This window comes from Orbicella faveolata, unplaced genomic scaffold (assembly GCF_042242905.1).
Source record: "Orbicella faveolata isolate gen_17 unplaced genomic scaffold, um_ofav_v1 contig_1, whole genome shotgun sequence".
NCBI classification, from domain to species: domain Eukaryota; kingdom Metazoa; phylum Cnidaria; class Anthozoa; order Scleractinia; family Merulinidae; genus Orbicella; species Orbicella faveolata.
The window spans coordinates 14937172-14963681 of record NW_028301536.1 but is presented as its reverse complement, the minus strand read 5'-3'; the positions used below and the strand labels follow the sequence as shown (position 1 = coordinate 14963681).

The 26510-nt window shown below is 38.0% G+C and overlaps 2 protein-coding genes across 2 annotated transcripts; both read right to left on the bottom strand.

Moving 5' to 3' along the window:
- Nucleotides 1-7487: 7487 nt before the first annotated feature.
- On the bottom strand, nt 7488-17305 carry LOC110061312 (oxaloacetate tautomerase fahd2, mitochondrial-like). Its single transcript, XM_020768155.2, has 7 exons — nt 16989-17305; nt 12305-12521; nt 11048-11107; nt 9957-10119; nt 9744-9852; nt 8412-8499; nt 7488-8032 (listed from the first exon to the last, which is right to left on the bottom strand). The coding sequence occupies exons 1-7, from the start codon at nt 17219-17221 to the stop codon at nt 7970-7972; spliced, it is 933 nt and encodes a 310-aa protein (XP_020623814.2). The 5' UTR covers nt 17222-17305; the 3' UTR covers nt 7488-7969.
- Nucleotides 17306-19653: 2348 nt separating this feature from the next.
- LOC110061286 (nucleolar protein 56-like) lies at nt 19654-25945 on the bottom strand. The gene is made up of 8 exons (XM_020768131.2): nt 25912-25945; nt 25612-25813; nt 24674-25040; nt 22826-23013; nt 21991-22142; nt 21166-21266; nt 20765-20913; nt 19654-20389 (listed from the first exon to the last, which is right to left on the bottom strand). The coding sequence occupies exons 1-8, from the start codon at nt 25912-25914 to the stop codon at nt 19965-19967; spliced, it is 1587 nt and encodes a 528-aa protein (XP_020623790.2). The 5' UTR covers nt 25915-25945; the 3' UTR covers nt 19654-19964.
- Nucleotides 25946-26510: the final 565 nt, after the last annotated feature.

Genomic DNA, 26510 nt, shown 5'->3' with positions numbered 1-26510 from the left:
TAGTTATACAGACCACAAAACACCAAACAACAGATAACGACGTCAAATCAAATCACTGGCTAAAACTAATGAAGGAAATACGCAATCGAATCGTAAAAACAAATTGATACGCATCTTGCAAAATTGTCTTGGCTGTCGCTGAAATTTTTCTCGGACAAATTTTGTATCATTGTTCTTGCAAACTTCGAAGGTTTCAGTTAAAAAACATGTGAAATGATCATCGAGTCAGAAATTTGTTTGTTTTATTTTGCTTAAGGCAAAATTATATCGGTTATCCTCAAAAGTTTATTCTTCCAAAAAACTCTTAATCAGTTAACTGAAACTTTATCGCTTTTCTTAAGATATTAAAACAATTCGTAATGATAAATGAGGATCTTGTTTGTTTTACGTTGCTTGAAGCAAAACTGTATCCATTATCCTCGAAAGTTCTGGTAGAACATTTGAATGTATATTTTGGCTTTCTTTCTCATGGTCTGCATAACTATTTTAAATCATTTTCTTGTATTTAACAATTTATTACCAAAAGTTCGTGTTAAGGGTGGGACAAAACTCGGAACAACCCCAGTTTGTTTCCCTGGAGTAGACATCTGGATTTGATTACGATTTCTTAGTTTATTTACAAGTGGATAAAGACCTTTTACTGTTGACGTTCAGTGTAATGCAGGACAAAGCAACAATCGGAATTACAAGAAATAAAACTGAATAACTTTGAATTTACTTTTATCCAAATGAATTTTATATTTTCAAAATATAACTGAAGAATGTTATCACAAGAATTGATGAGCAACATGGACCTAAGCAATTGATGTAATTGTAACAGTTTTGCGGCTAAAACCACACTTGAATTTGTCCATGTCATCGTTATAGCTTCAGAAATAAAGAAGGCGATTGTAAAGTTAAATTCTTCTCCAAAATCTTCTTACAGTTGGATACAAATTGCTTCTATTTCTAGTCGACTAAATTCATATTTTCAAAATATAACGAACTGAAGAATGTTGTCACCAGAACTCATAAGCAACAGAATTTGTCTCATGGCTTAGAGAAAAAAACAATCACAAATTTAAGGTCTTTGCTCTGAAATCCTCTTACAGACGGATAAAAATTTCTTCAATTTTGTGTAACATGTCCTGTATTACAAGCTAAACTCAATGGTTGAGGTCTTTATCAGAGGCAACATGGCAAGTTGCACACCTTTTAAAGTCTAAAATTGATTGAAATTTTAAATACTAAACGGCAGAAACACATCGTGCGCCGCTGTTAGCCATATTATTAATGTTTGAAGTAGACGTAAACTTGCCATGTTGCCTTTTTATAGTAAAATGTTCACATTTTCTCGTGCGAATTGTAAACTTTAAACGTTTCGTATGGTAATGTTTGATTCCAAATTTGATTTTTACAAAGTATTAGGGGCTTAAGTTCTTCTTTGATTTTTTTTTCGGAGTAAGAAAGAAATTGGCGATTCAGTTTTAATTTTTTTTGCACGAGAAGATGTTTACATGACTTTGGGCGTAAAATTGTAAGGGAAACCATTTTGAATTTTTTGCCGAAAATGTTGTCAGGGGAAACGCTGTGCAAATTTTTTCAAATTTTCCCGCCAAAAGTCTTAGTATATATATAATGTGATTAAATGAAAACAGCAAGTGTTAGTTTTTATTGTATACATTATATATTACTTTAGCAGCAATTCAATGACCAAAATATTTAAGATTAAGATAATTAAGATAATAAAAATATCACAGCAAATAGAAAATTACACACGCTTCTTCAATATAACTTTTATTGGCTTTTCAACAATACAATTAAAATTAATTACAAACAATTTGAATAAGTAAATAAAATGAAAAAAAATTGCGCTTTTAAAAGGGCCTGGAAACTAGTCGGAATGTAGGCTATCTCTTTTACTATTTTTTTACTATGTAGGGTTGCCAAAAAGAAAAAAAATTCTGCGCTTTTGAACAGAGTCTAGCCAGAAATCAAACATATACTTTGACTTTTGATGGGAAAAATCCTGCTACATAGTGCAAGATTTTTTTCCACCAAAAGACGTAGTATAAATTTGACTCAAAAACCAGACACCATTTAAAATTGCAGACTTTTTTTTCCAAGAACAATTTTACTGCCAAAAGACTTAAATATTCTTTACGATTATTTTATTGACCCTTTTAAAAGCGCAACCTTTCCATCAATCCTATCTACCTCGTAAACTGGACAGATTTTACTAAAATTTGTGAAATAAATTCTAGACAACTGAACAGTACATTCCATGTGTTGTTTGACAACTAAATTCTGATGGTCGAATTTTGTTTCACGGGTTTTGTGAAAAAGCTAAGAAGACTTCCAGGCTTGAAATATCTTATCGCAAAAAAATAATCGAGATGAAGCTTATCTGCTACCTTACATTTAAAGCGACAAACATGCGATTCAATCGACTGCTTGCTCGAAAACTAACAAGATTTTACTGTACCCGTGAAACAGTAGTCACTAGACAATTTGCAAAAGTTCCGATAATTCCTTTGGACTCGTGAGTCTTGTGAAATACAATCTTGAAGCAAGAAAGCTAATCGCGATAAATCTAAATCTACCTCAATCTTGAAGCATAATCCACTGAAGAAACATCTAAATGAATTAGTTTGGTTTCCTTTGCTTCTTTCTCCATGTTAGTGTTGACGTCCTGGTGATGTACACTGGAGATGGCAGCCTGAAGGAAATATCAATAACAAGACAAATTAAAAATGGTTATATCAAAAGCCAACGAACAAAATAAACGCAATTGTATACTCGATTTAAGTTTCCAACTTATTGTTAGTTGGTCTTTGTTCTCTTCACGTGAATGTGGCGTTACCAGGTTAGTCACGCAACGCTTCTGAAGTAACGTCTCTGCTTTCCATACGCTCCGTTCTTGAGACAATTTGAGGAAAGTAGAAAGGTGTATCAACACTCATCCCTAGATTGAACTTTATTCTGCCTTATATCGCGCTGCTAGCTCTATAACCTTCAACAACAACACATTTCAGGGCACAGTTGCTGAAAGTAGGATTATGCTAATCCAGGATTCGTGAAATTTGAATTCTATTGTTTTACAAAACACGAAGGCGCATAAACGACGGGGCTCGACACCCACCCTCATCACCCACTTTATTTGCATTTTAGTTTAGCACGTGGAGGCTAGAGCTTTGAAAATTGTTGTACTCCTTTTCGAACGTTTAATATCCACTGAATATCAAACTTGAACCTTCCTAGACGGTTTCCTATAATATAAGATTTGTACTAAAACTTTTAGGAAAAGATAATTTGTAAAAGCTCGAGTTGGTTTGAATTTCGCGGGCTTTTCGTCAGCGTAAACAAGCACGCTATTTATGACAGTATTTTGTTAAAAGTTGATCTTTTGTTAGGTACATTATATTTCTTGCACAGCAAATATTTCATGGGAATGCTGAAAAAGTATGATTATTTTGCCAAATTGAGGCAAATAAGCATTAGCAAAGAAGAACAAGTCTAGTTTTTTAAATTCTTTTTTCAGCTGCTGTTTTGTTCGCTGTTGAATGACAAATAATTCCTGGTCGTCCCAGGGAATCCCCCTTTCACAGGACGTCTAGATTACAGCTTAGGTAAATCAGGTTTCTCTTAATGGTTTTTTATCGGCATCAGTTAATTTCAAATTCAACCTTATCAGTGAAAATATTTTTAAGTTGTAATCCTGAATTAGTAAATCTTCACGTCACTTTTAACCCCCTGGTGGTATTGGATCGGCTGTTATTGATTACGAAAACCTGGATTAGTAAATCTGCGTTCGAACAACTAGCACCGAATCTACAGCTTAATGCAAAAAGTAAGAAACTAACCTCATTGGTAAAGTCACTCGGAAGTTGTCCTTGTCTCCCACGCCAGAAGAGGTTTCTTGCTTTGCAGCTCAGTTTTCCATTCCATGCTTGATATTCTCCTAGCGAGAGAGAAATACATACTCTGTAAATTACGTAAATTAAAAGCTAGGGGAGTTAACTAAATAGACTTTCTGGACTTCAGAGGTTACCGACGTCTTTCTGGAATCCTCATTCATAGTCCGCTTTCATGACAATTTCGTTCAATTTGCTTGCCCTTATCATTTTCTTACTTATTAGAGAAACGTTTTGTCCATTTATAATGCTAAGCATTTCTGTTTTCGGAGAACTTGGAACAAATCTACAGCTTGATGCCGTTACGTTCAAGAAACTAACCCAGTCGTGTGTGTTATTAAAAAGTTGTCCTTCTCTCCTACACCAGAACCGCTTCTCACTTTCCAGCTTTTTCCATTCCAGATATTCTCCTAGTGATAGAAAGATAAATGCCGTGTAAATTTTATAAGCTGGATAACATAAACTACTGAAAAGCTTGGGAAGTTTCCTAAATAAACTTCCAGCATCAGAGGTTACTGATGTATTTCTGGGATCTCGGGTTCATAGAGCGCCTTCAATAAAATTTTCGTAAATTTGTCTGCTCTTATTTTTTACTTTGGCTAATCTCAAATTCAAACTTATCAGAGAGAAGTTTTTTTTTTGTTAACTTATAATTTTGCCAAAAGTTAAGTTAATTTGTTTAATTTGTTTTCGAGCAACTTGCGTGAAATCTACAGCTAATAACAATAAAGCAGGAATCTTACCTCGCTGATGTCATTCACAAGTTCTTGTCTCGTACACCAGAAGCTTTCTCCATTCCAGGCTTGATATTTTCCTAGCAATAGAGACAAATGTAGCGTAAATTAGAGCGCCTCCGTTAAAAACTGAGCAAATTTTTTCGCCCTCATCTTTTAACTTTGATTAATATCAAATTCCAACTTATTGGAGAATCGTTTTGTCCGCTCATAACTCTGGATTAGTAAATCTGTTTTCGGACAACTTGAAACAAATCTACAGCTAAATACGTTCAAAATAAGAAACAAACTTATTGAATATGTTATTCAAGGATTCTCCTGCTCCCAATACCAGAAGCGTTTCTTGATTCCCAGTCTCCCATTCCATGCTTGATATTCTCCAAACGAGAGAGAGAGAGAGAGATAAACGCTGCGTAAACTACACAAACAAGATAACGTACACTAAAAGTAAGGGGAGCTTTACATAATAGACTTTCAACATCAGAAATCCCCCGTTCATAGTGCGATTTCATTACAATCTTTTGATTTTCTCAAAATTTAACTTGTCAAAAATTATCAGTAAAAACTTTTGTCAACATGTAATGATGAATTATTCAATTTGTTTCCTAACAACACCAGTCAAATCTACAGCTTAATAAGTTGATAATATAAACGAACCTCATCGAAAATGGAATCCAGAATGTTGTCCTTCTCTCCTGCACCAGACACGTGTTCAGTTTCCCATTGGCTTATGCTTGATATTTCCCTGGCGAGAGAGAGAGAGTATAATTCGTAAATTATAGATGCTGGATAACTTAAACTAAAAGCTAGAGGAGTTAACAAAGTGGACTCAGTTCCTCATCAGAGGTACTGAACCCTTCATTCTTTACAATACTTAAAAGCTGTGTGAGGGTCCTCGTCCATTTCTCGCAAATTACGCGTCGACAACCTTTCACAGCCTGCTGGCAAGTTTAAGCAAAACAGAAAATGCATGTATCGAATTCAATAACGGGCGAGCCCTCAAAAAGTTAGCTTTCCCCAAAACTTGCTACGAATTGATCTCTATCATCACTTTCAAATTGATAGTACCCTTGTAAGAGTCACTTGCAGTGTAAGAACAGTCATTTTCTATAGAACCTGTCCTTTAATCAAACTTGAGGTAACCGATAGGCATGGTCTCCATTCTCCATCCAAAAAACGGCTGGAAAGGGGACAGGGTCTATTCAATACGTAATACGGGATATCCAATAAAGATATTGTGACAAATGGTAGTCAATATAAAAACACTTTCCTGGCAAGGAGAGCAAGGCATAAACTACACGACACCAAGACACCATTATCTGATGGTGTATCTGTCTGTCCAGGCCAATCGAACAACCTTTCTCAAGCAATGTGACATCAAGTGATCAGTTTGATTTAGTACGAAAGATAAAGCAAGGATAAGATAAGGCAGCAATTGTTTTCAAAAAGCTTCCCAGGAAGTGGCAAAACAGAAATGCAAAGTAACTTCTCCCAAACCCTCCCCTCCCCCCACGACCGTGTCTGAAGAAGTGTTGGGTGACAACCCTAATAGCAGCTATGGCTGAAATATAAATCGCAATAAACACAACTGGGAACCAAGTGTGCCGTAAAGTAACCTGTGTTCTCAAATATTAAATCCAAGCTGGCCATGATCCCACAACATAGACCTGTTTTTATAATAGTTATGAGCAAGCCCAAAAGACTGCACTCCTCTAACCTCACTCGAAAATACTGACAAATTACTAAACACGAACCTGTAGTTTGTGGAACATCATTTCTCCAACGACTGTCTGTCCACGTCAATCACCAGAATTTCTCCCAGTCACACAGTAATGTATCAGATTACTGATTACACAAAATTAGATGCCGATTACTTTAATGCGGACATAACTCTTACTGAAAGGTGGTTTCCACATGTTAAAGCCGACGGTGTCATTGATTTACGTGCCCCAGATCACAGCCTCGACTGAATCACTTCTAAATGTACGGGTAGATCTAAGCCCTACAATATGTAATTTTATACCAGCTTTAGCAATTTCCTGGAATTTCGGCTGTCATATGGCAAACAACTTTGCACACATCTACAGTTAGCACTGCAAATTTACATAACAAGGACAATAAATGCCTACACGGGACTGGACGTGAGAGAGCGGGCCTCTAAAAGAATTAATTCAGTCTATGCAAATTATTTCGAAATTGTCGTTAACTACATTACCCAAATCTAACATTCCTTTCTTTAGATATTTTTAAAATTCAACAACAGGGAAAATAATCAGACCACCTACATAAAACATAGTAGAGACTGATTAACTTCTCAAGAAAACCTTAAATAAAACAAATTGTTGACTTACTTCAACGTTCAACGTCCACGTGTTGTCGGCCATCGTTTCAAAGCAACTTTCTTGCGATGTAATCGTCTCCGCACCATTTCCGTCAAGCCTCGAACTAATGGACGTCAAACACGGCAGTATGCAGAAACCCTCAAAGCTGGAAACGTCGACTTGATAGGTTAAACGAAAGCCACATTCTTGTCAACCGTTCAGTTACTCTCACTTCGTGAAGAGGTGGTATCAAAATTTGAATAATTTAAAGTTAATGAGGCAGGTTATTCGGGAGTTCCCGGATAATCTTCTTTTCAAATGAACTTGAAATGACGCAGGGAGTTTTTGCTTGCCACAAATAATAACCTTAAGCACAGCCAAAGTGTAGGGTTTGCAGGATAAAAGTCCCGATTATAGTCTTGGAGCAACTGATATTTTTTTGGTGTCTCAATTCTTCTTCTCCTCGCCCCCTCCTGAAAAATTTTGTGATCTGCTCTAGTAGGACACGCACAAAAAGTCAACAATCCACAACTTGGTAGTTTCGTTTGATGAAAACCGTTTAATAGCCAAAAGTAAGCATACCTATTTTCACAATTTACTAGCCTTGTAGTATACTAGTGGTAGCTCTCAACTACTGCCCTAAGCCAGTAAGGAGACAAGGAACTCTGCTTCTGCTGTGTTGTGGTTTTTGAATTCTCTCACGGGACAACATAGAGTCCTTTATAAAGACAAACGCCGTCATAAATGAAAGAATGTCTATGTGTACACTGGCCCTTGGTCTCCTAAAATAATATTACTCTGAAATACAATTGATTTTGAGATTTCTTTTTTAATATATTTTTAATTATGAAAAAAATGTCTGTTTAAATTTCAAAAAGAAAAGTCTGAATTCTAGTTACTGATGTTTCATTTCGTTGTCATTGAAAGTTACTTTATTCAGTTTATGATCCTGTACCAGGAATGTTTGTGGAGATTTGATGGATTTCACCAGATATTCCGGGATGTTTTAAAGTCGATACCTTTATTGAACTGTGTTTGAGATACATCCTATTTCATCAATTTCGCATTCCACTGTGTCACCCCTCTGCAAGAAAGTCAGATTAATTTAAGCTTACTTTGAGCCGATATATTAAAGGGAATGTTTAATTAACCAGAAGAACAACTCCCCTCACCCCCTTTTCACAAAATAACTTACGCTACCGACTTTACTCTCTCGTTTCAACAGGAGAAAGCTTCAATAATTCAGTAATGCCGAATTTTGATCTATTTCATCGTCAAAACTATGCTTTAAATTTTTACTTTTCAAACGATATCAAAGTGTCAAATTATTTTGTATAATTTAATATGGCGCGACATCTTCCGCAAAATAGCATGAACGTAACCTAGCCCGTTTGAAATGCATGCAGGATCCAGTAAATATCAGTGGCATACTTGCTTTATCTGGTATACGTACACAAACTCACCTTGAGGTAAACAGGAGGCTTCCTAAAACAACCAACACCAGGTGGGGTTCCTGTTATGACTACATCACCGGGAGTTAGCGTAACAAACCTGGAATATGAATTGATACAACAAATGAAGTAAAGACTGATGTGAAAAAAAAAACACATCTAGCCAGGAGATTTTACTTCCATCTTCAAAACACTAAAGAATAGAGCTGTATAACGAACAGCAGCAGTGGACACTTCAGAAGTCCTTTTTTGGCCAAAACAAAATACTTCAGAGAGGACAACATAGTATGTGGTATAAAACAAGGAATATGATTTGGGGGTGTAACATTGAATTGTTTTTGCTAAAACTGGCATAAACTCAAAACCAGAATCCGCGTGAAACCTTTATTAAACATTTGACGTGTTATACAGCTAAACCTGAATGTTTGTGACTTGGTTATCGTTGTCGGGCGAATGATCCTCCATAACGTTCGCACTTCGCAAAATTTTAGTCAGATTTCATGGGTCTCGTCATCTTGATATTGTTTTTGTACAGTCTTCCGTAAGTAATGATTACTTTAAAAAGCTCAGAAAGTCTTAGTCTTGCAGAAAGGATATTACTCTCGCTGTCTTCAAGGCTCAAATTTCCCTGTCGTCACTGGTCACCCCTGTTGTTGCTATTGTGATGATGTCTTAGAGCAAAATATCCCACAGAAACTTGTGATGACTTTAAAAGTTCGTTCATGTGACAAAACATACGCAACTTGTACGTGTTATAACAACCTTCAAGAACTTTTTGCTTTTACAACTTTTTCCCGTTAGGAAACATGTTATAGCATTGCACTGGCAATAAAGAACTTAAATGTACTACTAGACGTATTGTACTAAATTCAACGTCCAGTAACTGACCCAGATAACATATTTGTACAGTCACACCTCATTAAAGGAGCTCAGTCATGGTATTTTGAGTTATTTTGGCCATGTAGAGAATTGCCTTAATTTATATTGAAGGAAACCTGAAAATAATAGCTTACTAAGATAGAAAATCACCAGAGAGATATTCATAAACCATAGAGGAACAAGGATGGTTAAGGATGGAGAAGATTAATACGGATTGCAAGCGAGGAACTTGAAGAATTTTGACTAAACTTTTCACGATGCGCAAACGGTGACGTAGCTCCTTTAACATGGACTCCAAAGGGGCAGGTGTCCTTTTGATAGAGGTAGTGATTCTCCAACCTCTGATGTCTCTGGGACCATGCGAAATGTCCGTATTTTAAAGGTGTCTTTTATCCGTATTTTAAAGGTCACTATGTCCATTGGGAGCAGTTGCACTGTACTTTTTTACAATGCAACAGCCCTTACCTAGATATAAATGAAATTAGTTTCTCAGTCTTGAATACCAAATTCTCCGTATTTGAATCTTGCATAATGTTTCCATTAACGCGACAACGGATTCCCAGCTTATGAGGATCTAAAAAAGAGTTACAGAAAACAAAACATTAGATCCTTGGCAAAGAAATGTCAATGGAGTCACAAATTGGAACAATTAAGGTAGTTAGTATCCTGGATGGTTACCTGATAAAGAATCCTTAGTAACAATAGCTGGACCAATTGGACAAAACGAGTCAAATGTCTTTCCAATTAACCACTGTCCGCTATTCTTCTTTAACTGCCAGTCCCGAGCACTAACATCATGTACTACAGTGTAACCAGCAACATAGTCCATGGCTTCACTCTCCTATAAATACAACAAAGATTTCAGAACCAGTAGGCAGCCCTCGATTATAAAGACTGTGAACAGTCTCCCTTTAGCTCGAAAATTCGTAGGGAAGGATGCAAAACAAGTGAATGTGCAAGCTTGACGAGAGTGTATCTCTTGTGTTGCATTCTTCTTTGTGTTCTTCCCCACGGATTTTCGAGCAAAAAAGAGACTGCTCACAGTCTATCAATTACATATTAATGGCTTAGGGATATTTCTGGGAGCCAGAACTGTGCATATGACAGGAAGGATAAATGGTGACTCAAGGGTTAACCTGTGTGTGTGTGTGTGGCCTTTGCATTCAGGTTCAAGCCCTCCCTTAACAGTGGCTCTCTTTATTTCAGGGCTTGGTTGTTCAAAAGAGGGTTAAATTAACCTTGCGTGAGAGCTAACCCAAAGTTAAAATTTCTTAACTGTACGCTTGTCGACGTGAGGGTAAAACAGCATTGTTCAAAGCAGGGTTAGTGAGTTAAGGACTCCTTAACAAAATGCTAGGAGTAAGCTGAGATAATAATTAAGCTAGCACCCCATCCAGGAGGAGTGGCAACACTTCTAGTTGTTTCATACTATAGACTGAATTGAATAGAGGTACCAGTAATAATTAGCAGAGGTACATATATGAAGAAGTCCACGTTTTACAAAGTGGTAGCGCAGAAAATTGCATTTAAATCATGGGTACTTATTGGGATGGTCACTTACTGAAGCATCTGTTCATTAAAATTTTAAAAAAGTGTCATTTATTTGGTTTATGACCATGTTTTTAAGTTGTCTTTGTTTTTATACTGGCATATCAAAATGGATTCACATTGTGGGTAAATAAAAATAACATTATTTCACATCAACCATGTATCATAGGTCTGCAAGGCGTACAAACGTTTACAACTACATAGCACTTGGCATTGCATACCTTGATCTTTTTTCCAGTTTTCCCAATAACAAAAGCAAGTTCCACTTCAAAGTCTAGTTCCTGTTAGAAAGTACAGATATTGACCTCAAACTGTTTGCAACATGTCATTTATGATATCATGAGACCAACTATCACGTTTTCAAAGAAATCTCAATAAAATACTTTGACACAATGACAAAGTAATACAGTTTGCAAAAGGTTTTGCCAAAACGAAAATAACAGAGAAGGATGTCACAACACTTAAAAAACAATTTTTCTGATTGCAACACCGTTACAGCCTTTGTGACAATAAAGTTTACTTTTAATGTATATGAATTCATTACATAGCCCAAACTGATCAAAAGTGCTACCTATAGTAACCTTATGACACAGTGATTTACTAAACATGGGTGACTCCTGTCTCTCTTTGCTTTGAAGGTGTGGCAACCTAGTGTAGTGGCTAGCTTGTTGGAATCAAAGTAGAACACTGAGTCAAGGTTCAAGTCCTGGTCCAGGTCATGAATGCACTGTGTTCTTGGGTAATATACACTTAACTGGATCACAGAAGAGCAGCAAATTAAATCTTGGGGGTAACTAATCCTGTGATCGATGGACTAGCTTCTCATCCAGCAAGGAGGAGAAACAACCCTAGTCTAGATGCTAAATACTACAGAAAACAGAACCGCTTTGGCTGAATGGGACTCTTCTTTACCAGATGGGTACTCTCTACAAACTGTATATATCTCCTGTATTTCTGCCTCCCCCTGGATGGGATGCTAGTCCATCACAAGGTTACCTGTGAGCATTTAATTTGCTGGTACATAATAATACATGTACCCTTTTATACACCTGAGTGGTGAGAGAAGCAGTTTGAAGATAATTAAGTGTCTTGCCCAACTGAGCACAACACAATAACCCCAGCCAGAGCTTGAATCCACCATCTGAATCAGCACCAATCACCCTAACCATAAGGCCAATGCAATGCCAAATTACTGTTAGTGACTGTTGGCTTAGGCCTTTCCTTTTGCCTTAGCTCTAACTAGTAAGATGACCAAACCACATAGGGCAAAGTGAAATTATTTGATATTTTGATCTGTGAGGTGTGAGGACATAATCTGTTGAACAGATAACTTCCATTGTTCAGAATGAGGCACAAAGTCAACAGGCCCATGACAAGGAGGTCATGCCAATTATGTTGTGCACATGTTATATAATCCAGTATATTTTATTTATTTCAGTGTACATAGATTTAATACTACATATAAGGATGACACAAACCTGTGTCTCATCAGGGTAAATAATTGGTGCTCCTGGGTCTGTGATGGCATTATTGAACTTGCTAAATAGGATAGGTTCTGTAGGTAAAGGAACATTCTGCTCCAGACAGTGGTCGACATAGTTCATTCCAATACAAATGAGTTTTTCAGGATTGTGAATTGGAGCTTTCAGCTGAACATCCGACCTCTTCAATACATGCTGACCACTATCTACAATCCTAAAATTCAAGTATCACATATTAGTGTCTAATAAGTTATGGCTATACTGTGTAGTATTCACTGCATAAAGTTTTATAATATTGCCATGTAATAATTTGTCATTGTATTCGTCCCTCCGCACCCAGTGCGAGCCTACATTGTATCACGTGATATCACATTAAAAGTAGTTCTATCCAACATGGCGTGTGTTCATTGATGATCTTACAGTCATCTACAATAACTAAGCTTTCAGAAAAGATATACTTTTGATTGGTTAAATGACTGGCCCTAAAGTGACGTCAAAGCAGGTCAGCCATTTGGTGTACACTGAACACCTAAATGCCCACAGCACAGCTGGAATACTTCAATTTTGCCATAAACAGAAGAAAAGACCAACATCACACAAGTTAACTCAAGTAGCATTGTCCTTTAAAGTGAGCCATTGGAAGAAGTTGAATTCTTTAATACCTTAGTATCTGTGCAGCATGATAAACTAGGTGGGGCAGATGCAGTCTATGAAAGGTTTAAGATTGGCCAAGCATGAATTATTAGTTTTCCAACTGCTGAACAGGATCTAGAACTGTAGGGTAATCAGCACCACCATCACAGTGAAACCAGGATGTATAAATTAGAGCAGAGATAGGGCAGACTACCCAAGAATCTAATTGAGAAAGATCCAGAATATCATAAACCAGTGCTTGCACAGAATCTTAATAATCTAATGGCTTGAGAAACTCTGCAATGAGAACTTAATAACAGAAAAGAGTAGAACAAGTTACAGTTGATGAGGATGTTCTCCAAAGGAGATGGAGATGGCCAGGTCTTACTCCACTGAATCCAGCATATAGCAATTACTTGTCTGTACACTCCCACAGTGTAATCCACAGGGTTAACAGAATAGAGGCAGGCCAATGAACAAACGGAGATGGGATCTTGCAAAGGATATGAAGACATCTTCAGATACCTGGATGCAGCTCCCCGTGCAAAATTTTTACCAAGATCTCACCAAGATCTCACCAAGATCTTGGTCATCCCGCTGAGATTGGCAAGATCTCACTGAGATTGAGGAGATCTCGCTATGATGTTTGAGTCTTTCTAAATCTCGCTGAGATCTCATTGAGATTTGGAAAGCCACAAACATCTTACCGAGATTGCCAACATGTTGCCGAGATCTCCTCGAAACTGCCAATGGGATTGTAGAGAATAATAACCAAAATCATTTCCAGAGGGAATGAGTAATTTTCTGTGTGGAAATAAACTACTTTGTGGTTGACCATTAGCCATTCACTTTTCAGTTTGATTTCAAATGCAGGAAGCACAAAAATAAAGCAAAGACATTCTGACATGGATCAGTTTTATTTACCAAACTTTTACTTGACAAAGTGGATGGAGCGATCTACTTTTTCATGGCGACAAAGAGATGTGTGCTAGTCGCTTTTTAAGATAAGAGTTTTGTTGATGTTCTTATTGAGATTTTGGTCTGTCTTTTAGCCGTTATGAGCAGGCAAGTAACTTTGAGTTACTCGATGACCATTTCAATGTATTTGATGATGACTCAATTGTCTCCAAAAAGTTATTTTTCAAATTTGGCTTTGTAGAGGAAGGAAAATTTCTTCACTTCTTTTCCTTGTGCACTACAGCTGGTGGCAGACAGACTAGTTGCGCGATTACTGCTTCCTGCCAAGATCATTAACTAAGTGCTGTGATACTGATTGGATATCTTAAGTCATGTGGGGTAAGGTACAGGCCATCCCTCGTAGTTGAAGTCACGACAGAAGAATTCACTTCAAAGTTCTTGTTGTGAGAAATTTGCTTGTTAGATTGGACTTAGTTACTGTGGAAAGAGCTGCTTCATTCAAGAAAAGAATTACGGTAAAGTAATTTCTGATGTTTTCATCGCAAGTGTGAGTGATCACAAGAGGATTCATGGAATCTTGTGCAAAACTTGAACAGTTGATGAAGATAAACCTTGTTATGACATTTGCTCTGAGGTGAACTTGTAGCCAAGCCAAACTAATTTCCTTCAATTCTTTGCAGCTGACAGAAATTCTAGTGCATCAGCTTAATTTTCTTGTTTGCTTGAGGTAAAGGACGTTGACCCGGGGATAAAGGTTAATTCTCCTGTATTTCTAATTTCAGTAATGTTGATTTTCCTTTCATAAAATGTAGCTAAATGTGAAGTGAAGGTGACAACCTGGTTCCCAGGCTCTCTCACCTCTGCCTTCCTTGTCATAGGAAGAAAGACCCTGGTTGCGGCTGGTCATGTGACCACCTTTGACACAAACTTTTCCACTAGGGTAGAGTCAACAAATAATTCTTGTTTATCTCAACTGAAGCAAAAGAAAGGTGACCGTTGGTCGTGGCCTTATTAAAAAAAACATGGGCAAATACACCTTTGAAATTCTTCAGTCCTATTCTAAGCTTCACACAGGTCAAACAAAATATATTTAAGCTTATGTATATCCAGCATCACTCTGATTTCAATTCCAGCTGGTTGATTTACCAAGAAGTAAGACTATTTTTAATACTGTTTCATGTTGCCTGAATTAAACCCACGGAACATTATTCATTACGTAAAACAATGTTTTATTCACCATTTTTTCAAAATATAATATTATTCTCGACTTTGCCAAGGAAACGTGTTTAAACATCTGTCTAGTAAATATAAACTTACATAAACCTGATGCAGATGAAATATAAGAGAGGGCTTATGTCAACAAAACTGTAAATCATTTTACATTGCAGTAAATCAAATGCAAGTCAGAATATTTGGCTAATCGGCCATGTGACAGAATACTTTAAATTTTAACACCCAAAATACTACACAAAGAAGAAACCAAATTACCTTCGAATTCAAGGAATCAAGAGACTGATCCACTGGTTTCACTTCAATTCAGTACGCGAGTTTGTTAAACGGCGTTCAACACGTGCTAAACGTAGAAAAGTTTGTGCTCCACTCGGCTGTTGAATTTCTTTGTGAACGAACGTCCTCTATATTTTGGAGATAGTTTTATAAAGCAGGTAGTTTCTAGCTACTGCTTGAGGACTTGAAACCCTAAAAGCTTGTCACCGTAACAAACAAAGCACTCTACCACCCCTCCCACCCTACAAATTTTCCTACCACTCAGATTCTGGGTGGTCACGTCACCAGCTGCAACAAGGGTGGTTTCAAAAATATAAAACAGACAACGGTGATAAACATTTTACAAACATGCATTTTATGAACTTGACGTTTCGTATGCTAGTCAACATACATTTTCAAAAGTATAACCGCTAACAATTTTGGAAAGCTATTTATACTGTATCAATGGGGGTATATTTCAATGGGGCTATCTATACTGTATCATAAATTGCATGTTTTTAAAATGTTTATCACCGCCGTCTGTTTTATATTTTTAATCAAGCTATGATGGCTGAAGACCAAGAGTTTATAAGGGTGATTTCTCCCAACAACAAGGCTGGGGAGGCAGAGGAGAGAGAGAGTTCCTGGGAAAGAGGTTGTGAGGGTGAAAGTATCTGATACTACATATAAGCTTTTCTGAATTGCATGTGATATATATAAGAACCCCTAAGAGGTACCAAGATCCTGTTTTGTGGGCGTGGCTGGAAATTGTCTTCTCCTCTAAGAGGTACCAATTTTTTCATAACACATTACATATATGCATCGCAAGTCATATTTTTTCAGCTCAATACCCTAAAAGGTACCGCAAAATCTCCAGCTGTGGGCCTTTTGAGTCTTAACAACTTAGGAGGTACCAAAACTGCTTTTTAACCCCTAAAAGGTATGACAAGGACCCACCCCCCGTCCTTCTTATATGGGAGTCCCCCCAGGGTGATGATCTTATCTGTCAATAAATCTGGTTGTTTTTGACACAGTGGAGTCATATTTCAGTGCATTTCTTTTGTCTACTAGAGGCTACACTGTATTTCTCCCAAGGGATTTATGAAATCTGGATCTGCATGTTGACATTTTCATATCTTGGCAAGATTGCCAAGAAATCTTCCAGTTTCTCGGCAAGTTTTTGGCCTCTGAGATTTTGATATCTCGATGAGAATCTCGGCAGCCAAAAACTACCGAGAATCACAACAAGTTCTTGGCAAGTCTTCTTGAAATCTCGCTGAGTGCGAGCTTTTGGCTGCCAGAGTATTTTGCCACCAAGATCTCGCCAAGTTTTTGCCCTTCTTGTTATTTTCGAAAAGGACTGTAAGTTTTATTTCCCACAAAACATAGAAGCTATGGATCGCTATCATTTGAGGGTAATGTATGTGTATGTATGTTCTGGGGGTTTACAAACTTTGACTGTTAAATGTGAGCCAAAGGCGGGGCAGGACGAGGAGGGGGAGGGAGACGGGGAGGAGCCCTGGGGGGTAGGAAAATACTATCAGTACAAGCGGGTGTCCCACAAGCGGAATTGCATTGAAAGACCTTCCACGCATCAACTATAACAGATTTCATAAAAAAAAAAATGAGACTAAAGAGTTAATACCTCTGAGCTTTGCTCATCATGTCCTCTCCCCCAGCCAGGAATGACTTCATATCACTGGGAATGGAGGGCTCACCAGCACTAACATCAACCACGTCGCCGCCATCTTTTATCTCGACCCCAACTCGCTGCCTTCCAGATTCAACGAACTGAACAAGACGCATGGTGTGCTTAGATCGTCTTAGAATACAACTGTTGATTAGAACAGAACGAATCCCGACCAAGCTTCGCAACATAAAACACTGAAGAAAAACAACAGGAGAGAACGAAGAGGAGAAATATGAGCGCGACTTTTCGCGTGACTGAAGAACCCAGACCTCTTCGGCCAAGGTCCTGACTTGTACGTCATTTATGTGATGACCGATTGTAACTTTCTTAGAGTCCGTTATTCCTCGAACGAAAGATGGAGATTTCATAAATTTGTTTGTATGTCATGGTTGCAGTGCATGTAGTCTGTGCATGTCGGAATATTAGCTTCCTTCCAACACTTTTGTCAAATAAAAAGCTCTATATTTAAGCGTGACCGATCATTGTGTGACTTACATTGCGTGACGAACCGCTGCGTATGTTTGGTGAGAGGCTTAAAAAATTTGAAGAAGCAGTCTCTTCAAATTGTTTAAAATGTCTGAAATGGAAAGAATTCATAGCTGAAAAGTCTTCAATCTTCGTTGAAAAGGACCTTGATGAAATCCATTCGCAATATTTTTGCCACGCGGATGACATACTCCGTGATGATGACTGCTATGTCTGCTCACATTAATGGGAAAGGTGGAAGGCTCAAGATGGTACGAAAGGGCACAAAACCCGATTTATCTGCCACGTCTAGAACTCTTCAAACCCTTAATGGTCCGCTACAAGATCGGCTTGACGCTCTTACCAAACACATACACTCTCTTCGCTTTGATGTATTTTCACTGGAGTTTGTGTTTCCCGAAAACCTTAAACAAGAATTGCAGCGCCTAGTGTGCCTTCAAATTTTGGACAAACCTGTGGAAACTTCTTGCCAACATTACTTTTGAGGAACCTTGGAAAGGTGTAATCGACAGTGGTCAGACGGGCTCGTGTCCTGTCCGCCGGCAGCACCATTGTAGTAGCAGGGAGTTTAAGGGAGCGAGGACACGCACGAGCAAAGGACACGCGCCCATCGACCAAATTCTTGATTTAACGAATTGGGACTAGAATCTCAATAATAAACACTTTAATGATTCCAAAATAAGAAGTAAGGCAGCAATGAAAACTTCACATTGTCGGAAGGAACTCTTTAATCTTCATAGTTTTCATCGCACATCTGCCATTTAACCGCTGCGTGTTACATGATATCATTGCGCTTTGTGTTGTGTCACCTTTCTTAGAGCTTGGTGACCTGCGGACTCTTACTACGTTTAGTGTAGTTGTCTTCAACAACATCTACTACACATCAGTTTTTGCGTGGATATTAGGTACCACCAGAAGCATATCACCTAGAATAGGTGATAAGCTTCTGGTACCACATAGTCGAAATTATCTTCTTTCAGACTCGGAAATAGACAGCCATGAAATTAAACGGGAAGGATAAGACGTTGTTGTGTGGGTTTGCTTCAAACTAAACAAAGACATAGTCCTTTGAAGTTTGCCGGGTTTCATAACCATTCCGCTCTACTAACTATGCTTCAAACGTTCATAAAAATTCTTAGAAATTCCCATCGGGGGTTTTACTAAAAATTCAAATCAGAGACGAGGGAGGGGTGTGGCTTGGCTCGATTTCCGCCGCTTTCTCGAGTCCGGTCTCCGTTCTTCCCCGAGAAGAGACGGAGGAATTCGGGGGAGGAGCGCGGGCTCTTTTCTCGAACAGCGGCTGGTAATCGAGCCTAGGGGTGTGGCCGGACCGATCATCCAGATAAGGTGATTCTTTAGTATTGTATTGCGCATCCCTACTGCGCACTATTTTCGCGACATTAGCGCGTGCGCGTACAAAACGTGAGAGATTTCCCTCATAACTAAGCTTGATAGCGAAATAAATGCTGCTTTTCTCTTAAACGAACACGGTGACCCCCACTTTTTATTTCATAATTTCAATGAGAACAATGTCCTCAACACCTGAGAAAAAAATTAGCAGAAATCTACGGCTACTTGTTTGGCAAATGAAATAAACATTACAGAGGGAGACATAACGGGCCCACCAGCGCATGTCCAAATTACGTTTCCTTTAACGCATAAAAAAATGCAGGTATTTGAAGACATTTTTTTCTGGGACGCAAATGAATAAACAATCAAAGAAAGTCAAACTCTGTGTGATTTAACACGCTGCATTGAAAAATAATCGAGCTTATTATTGCAAACGGAGACTACCTAAAGTCACCTAAATGACTGTATGTGTCAGCATTGTGGCGTGAAAACAAGCACGGTGACCCCTGTTGTTACTACGTTTTTAATATCTCCTTGTCCTGTAACAACAGCATACCAAGTTTCATCGGAAATCTATGGCGGGTTCTTTTACTAGGGAATCCCCTTAATTTCCGTAACCAATTTGGAAAGCTGGCATTTTTCCACTCCGCAAAGGCAAATCAGTAATGCTCCAAACATTAGCTTTCCCAATTTGCTATGGCGGTTAATTTACCTTTTATACCAACTTCAAGTTGATAACAAGCTGTAAGTGTTCAACAAGCGACCATCGACGCAGCAAAGAGAGTGTCTTTAAAGACTAACAGCTTTATTCATTTAAAATGAAGCCCGATTGGAGGTTAGTTCAGTAAAATGAAATTACCGCTGATGCAAAAGAGAAGAAACACAAACAAGGATTCCAATAGATAAGGGGAAAAAATGATTTTCATTTACATCATACGACCAAAAAGTTACATTACTTCCACACTCGGGGAGTAAAGAGCTTGAAAAAAACATAATTTCATTTAAAACAATTCACGCCATTCCTATAGTTTTCTGTGTTTAATCTGAGTGTCTGGTTTAATTGGCGCTGTTTGTGGAATTGCCTATACAGATTACTCATTCCTCGTCAGTTTTCTTTTTCTTTTTCTTCTTTTTCTTTGGTTCTCCAGATTCTTCACTCACGACCGGTACAACTTCGTCATCTTGTTCTTCAGCCTTTCTTTTCTCTCCTTTCTCCTTTTTCTTCTTTTTCTTTTTGCTTCCTTCATCATGGCCATTTTCCACTAGTGTAGAATCGTCCATCGCTGATTGCTCTTCATCTTCGGCAGCTTCTTGCTTTTCTTTTTTCTCCTTCTTTTTCTTCTTCTTTTTCTTCTTCTCGCTCGATTCATCGTTCGCTGCTTGACTTTTCTCCTCAAACTCAGCAATAGCTTCTTTCATAACATCAATATTCTTTCTTGGAGCTTCGCCCGTCTCGTAAAATTTCAGCCGATCCTCGACTTGGTCATGTAATTTCTGACCAAATACACTCGACTGTGTTTCTGTTTGTAGAAAAACATAAAAAGATCAATCATCAATAATCGCTAAACTTATTTGCAATTTCAAGTAATCAGATCTCAGTAGACCCACATTATAAGCGTCGCATTTTAGGGTTGAACCTCAATGTCTCAGCTCGAGTTGAAAAGTACTCACCGTACTGTGTAAACAATATAAGTAACTGTTTCAGTGGCTTTTGCAAGTACTAATTAGAGCTAGAAAAAAATCAGGTTTTGATAGGATTTAAACCACTGTACTTTGTACTAGAAGTTAGAAATTTCCCCACAATGCAAGCATAGTGGGCTCAATTATAAATTTTCAAGTGGAAGGACATTCAACAACTAGAGCTTCTGTTTGCTTTTAAAGTAGTACTAACCTACCTGAAAAACAGTCAATTCTTGAAGCAATGGAACATTTGTTTGCCAAGTATCTAGAAACACGTCCCTTGTTCTTGGCACCAGCCCGGCCAATAAATGAGGAGTGGAAAATGAGGCCATATTTGGGAGTGTTCCCTTTTTTCTTCAGAGCTCTAGAAAAAGAGAGAGACGACACAATATAAAGGAATTCTAGTCTCACTCCCATAGCCACAGTACCACGTTTTCAAAAAGTTGTCATTAGAATTTTCATTTCATCTAAAAGTTATAACTAAAAGTACAATTTAACATAAACCTTTCAAAGAAAAGTCACCAGTACCACATGAATGAAATGCTGGTTGAATAGTAAAAAAAGCCAAAACTGTTACCATCGGGAATAAAGAAGCGTATATCATTTTCAGGTTTACCTGAAGAGCGCTTTCTCAGCTCCTAGAATTTGAACTGTTGATGCTGGATACTTAGCAAGATTTGTCAGGCTTCCAGCATGAGAAATCAATCGAGCCCCAACCTGAAATATTAAAATGAATGACTTGACATAACTAAAAGCTAATTCTGGACATAAAAAAGGTAAACAAAGGCACCAGTTCCTGAAATATTAACAGTTATCAGGCACATAACCTGAACAGAAATTACACGAAGGGAATAAAGTGGAATCCTGTTTTCCTGAACACTCAATTTCTTGAACCTATTGACAACTCAAACCAAACTTCATTTCTCCTGGACTTGTTTGCATGTAATTTAACCCCCATACATGCATATCCTAGTCTACGAATAGTCCCTCTTTCACTTAGTCTGTTGAGTAAACCGTAAATAAACCATGAGGAAAAAATGGCAGAGCAACTCTTTCACCTAGTCCATTGTGTGTGATGTGAAAGAAGACCATGAGAGGAAGAAAGGAATTGTGGGGGTGAGAAGTGCACTTCTCACCCCCAGGATTTCGTGAGCCATCTTTTTCTCGTGGGTTTTCTTTCGTGTCACTCACAACAGACTACTTAAGGGACTCCCCGTCGTCGATGTATATCCTGAACTTCAGATTTCTCAAACCGATATTTTCATTTCCCTTGAAGGTGCAAAAAATCCCAATTCCACAACATCAAGGCATGGAACTAAGGGTATCAAAGTTTGGAGTGTTTTATATGTAACAGACATGTCATGTGAGAGAACAGTGTTAACAACAACACATTGTTTTTTCTGCAATACTGATCAAACATAAGGAAATTCAATTCACTCACCTGCTCTCCAATGAGTGCAGACAGATTTGGTGCCACTTGGGTCATTTTGGAAACCAAATAAGTGTGGAGACTTTTCCTGTATTCTGCTAGTCCAATCACACGTGATGCAAAGGTCTGGATATTGATCAAGTCAATTGGAGATATATCCATTCCTAAACAAAAGGCAAGCAGGCAAAAACATATTCAATAATCTTGAAAACTTAACTTTTCTTTTACCCTAATCAGCCTGAAAACATTAACACAAACACAGCATCAGGGGCATGCATCTTGTTTATTACTCCATAACTTTCTTTTCAGTGCTACATATACACAAGCTTGGGAGAATCCTACTTTTTATTGAGATGATTTTTCCTTTCTGAGTGTACTGTACATACCAAACTTTTGCAAAAGGCATTTTATGGAGAAATAAGGAATTAATTGCGGTAGGGCTGCTAACAGGGTAACACTTTCACATTCTAGAGTCAAACCTGAAATGTAGCTCTAACTAATAATTTATCATACAATGTAAGTTTGTGACCAGTACTTCCCTATCACGGTTGAGTAGTCCCTCTTTCACTTAGTCTGTCAAGCTTGACTGTAAAGTCTTCTGCTAGTCTGTCAAGCGTGGCCATGAACGGCAAGAGAAAATGGCTGTGTGAAGTCCTTGCCCCCAGGATTTCTTTCTTTCTCTCATGGTCTTCTTTCACCTCATGCATGATGGACTAAGTGAAAGAGTTGTGTGGCCATTTTTTCTCATGGTTTTCTTTTACATCACGCACAATGGACTAAGTGAAAGAGGGACTACTTGTAATCTGGTTTTGGACACATGTACCTTTTGTGAATTTTGTTCACCTACCCATTGATGATTTAGAAGCATCATATATGGCCTTCGCTTTAGCTGAGTCCATTACTATCTCTTCTAGCCCTTCAATCATGTCTTCTGTCAGGTCCTTTCTTGACTTGACGTACTGAGCTGTTCTTGCATACATGTAGTTGTCAGACACTATCTTGACAAGCTCAGGAAAATGGTATGAATACCACTCTCTGGTAACACAACAACAAAACACAAAATTCAAACTTCTAAATATCATTAGAGCTATACCTGACTGTACCTTCTGCGGCATATCAGGCAAGTTTGGTTGAGCCATGGTTTGTATTTTGGTGACACAACGTGGAACTAAAATACTCATGGAAAGACCCATGATATTGTAGCCATATCAGGTCAGTGACTTGATATCCCAGGATATCAGGACAGGACTGATTGGCTAATAATGAAATACAAATTAGAGTATGGCAGCTAGTAATGCCTCTCCTAAGTGTAGTAATAGTGAAAAGACAATGTGTATCAGCAAAGCTGAAGGGTCATTTTGTGTCAATCAGAAGGATAAATGAGAACTACAGTACAATACAATTACAACTTGCTGCTTGCTGTTTCTAATCAGTTGAGTCAGCAAGGCTTACTAGTTGTATTCAAGATATAAAAAACATTTTCTACATTTCTATTGCATTAAAGAAACATGAGAGGAAGCCTTGGTGAATGAGAAATAGGTAGTAGAAACACAACCCACATGCAAGTGCTTTCACAGCTTTAATTATCACAAATGTTTCTATAAACTGATAAAAATACTATTGTCTAGTTTCTATAACAAGATAGAGACACTATTTAATTTTGATAAACACTCGGAGAAAAAGAAATAAAAATCATTTTGATTATCATAGTGTAAATTCTCTTTGCACAGGCCACCATAACATCAATAGCTTGTGTTGGTTGTGTTTCCATCAAGTTATAGAAGTACACATGTTAGTGTGCCCTTGCCAACAGGGTGTTTACTAAAACTGCTTGAAATTGTTTTGAAGATCATTTAACCTTGCATTTTGATTGGTTCTTACTTATGATAATTAATTGGAGAACAGACGTATAGATGGCATCATTAACTTTATTTTTGTCCCTTCATTATATGAAACAGATAGATTCCATAATCCTGTGCATCTGTGCAATAATAGATCACAGAAGATGTCAAAATGTTTTAACAACATCAATGACACACTCGCCTGGCGGCTCATGTGCCGCTTTTTTGTTTTTACCACATTTTGATGTCATCTGTGATCTGTTACTGAATACATGTATCGCAACATGGAATCTATTAGTTAATTACTGCCCTGTCTTAGACTGCCCCAGCTAGGAGGAATACACTGTCCAATAACACAACAGAATGACAATAGCCTGGGACTACACAACAGACCTCCTAATCTCACATCCAATGAACTAACTAGCCAGCAATGTGCCTTTTAGAGGTGAATTTGAAAAGATCTTGGTCAGTGTAAAATGCAGACTGCAGACTGCAGACCAGGGGTAAAATGAAGACTGCAGACAGCAGACTGCAGAATGCAAACTGAGGTTAAAATGAAGACTGCAGACTATAGACTTTTTAACTGACTTGTGCTACTATTTTCACATTGAGAGCTAACCATACACAGGCTAACCAAAGCATTACTTAGGCTAACCTGAGTGATATTCAGGCTACCTGGAGTGACATTCAGGCTGACCGGTGCAGACATTCACTGCAATTAGCGTAACTAATACTGTTTACGGTGATGAAATAACATATAGACTTAAAATATAGACTTAAAAAGTCTGTCGTACGCGGTCTACATTTTACCCTCAGTCTGCCTTTTACACTGACCGAAATGATCTTGATCATACCTGATTCTCATAGAGAATGTATTGATGTCCTTATCCAGCTGATCTAATAAACTGATGGACTGAATGATCATGTTGTCCACACGATGAACGTTGAACTTCACTTTTGCCCTAGAGTAGCTGTGCCCAAGACCCAGTTGAGCCTTGGCTGCCATAGGACCTGTTAGTCCCTTGATCATCTTCTCAAAATGAAACCTTATTCCTCTGAGAACTTCCACCACTAATCCTCCTGATTCACACTGGATGTTTACAGTCTCTTGAATAGCTGCTCCTAGTTTAGGATCAGCGACACCAAGGAGAACCTTGCTTTTCTTCTTTCCAGTTGGAACGTTAGCTTCCAAGAATGTCTTGAGGTCATCGTGAATAATACCTGAAGTAAACGAAGCAATACTTATGAACTGCTGTTACCAGACCTACTTCTCACACATTGCCATACATCTCTTTGAATTTCAGCTCCAAAAACAAGGTTTTTCATCAAGACAATAGCCTCTCTCAGACAATCAAGCAAAAGATTTTATACAACAAAAAATTTCAGGCATGTCATTTGCATTAATTACTGTACAGGAACTCTGGACTTGGCAAACATTTTAAACCAAGCGAAAAAGCTATTTTGACAAAAAGGTAACAGGAAAAGAGCCATGAAGAACTCTATAATCCTTTAAGGCCCAAAGTCAATGGCTCCTTCTGCAGTAACCTAAGTATCCATACATATTATCTTTCCTAGTCAGCACGTTTTTCATGCATATCACTGTGCGATCAGTCTTGTTTTGTTTTGTTTGACTTCGATCACTGCACACTTCAGTATACCAAAACACGGTACCGAAATTCATCTGATTAGCATTTTGTTCCCCAATGGACGAAAACAACCGTCCTTGTCAAACAAAACATTTACAAACCGCTATCGCACAATCTCACTGCACTGTAATATTTCGCACACAAACCTTCCGATATGCAGTTGATGTTGTCTAAAGCATTCGTTCCTGATTTGAAGGGTGCAAATGATGCTAGTTTGACTAACTTTCCGAATCGAGAAAGATCGGCGACAGCCTCCTGTACTTCTGGCAGAAGCACTCCGATTTCTTCTTGTGCAATGACTTTAAACACTGCATAGCCAGAGGCATGCTCGTACAACACGAACAGAACCTAAAGGCGGGATAAGACATTGGAATTAGCCTACGAAAGAGAAAAATAGATGGCCTAGAACGATAAAAACAAGCACAACATTTCGCATCTTTACCCACCATGTTGAATTGTTCTTCCCTCGTGGTTCATTCTAGATCCCAGTCTCTTATGTGTTCGATCAAAAAAAAAAGTATATATGTCCGCAATGCGTGCTAAATTTTGGCTCGGTAAAATATCTCGACTCTTCCATCAAATGATCTGGCTTTGGCGGGATGCGGTATGATAAAATGACCGCGGTGAGGGATATCCTGCATACCTTTTGTCGGCGGAGAAGGAAGAGTCTTTGTCGGCAAGCGGGATCGGTAAAAGGTAATTGCAGCTAAAAGAGACTTTCCGCCATCATCACAAAAGGTACTAATTTTTCAAATAAATTCAAGGCTTTACTGCCTGTTTGACTTGTGTGAATGTTGTCAAAAGGCTATCATACAAATGTATAGAGTTCGTATGTGAATCCGATGTCAGATAACTTCAATATTATTCGCTTTCTGAAATATGAGACAAACAAAAATCGAAGAAATCAAGGAAAAGATTTTAATGGCCAAATTTGAGGGATGTACTCGAGCCAGAAGACGTGTGTATTTTTGCAGTTTTTCATTCAATTGTCTGTTTATTATAACGGAATTTGTTTCTTTCTAAATTTATTCACAATTGCATAAAC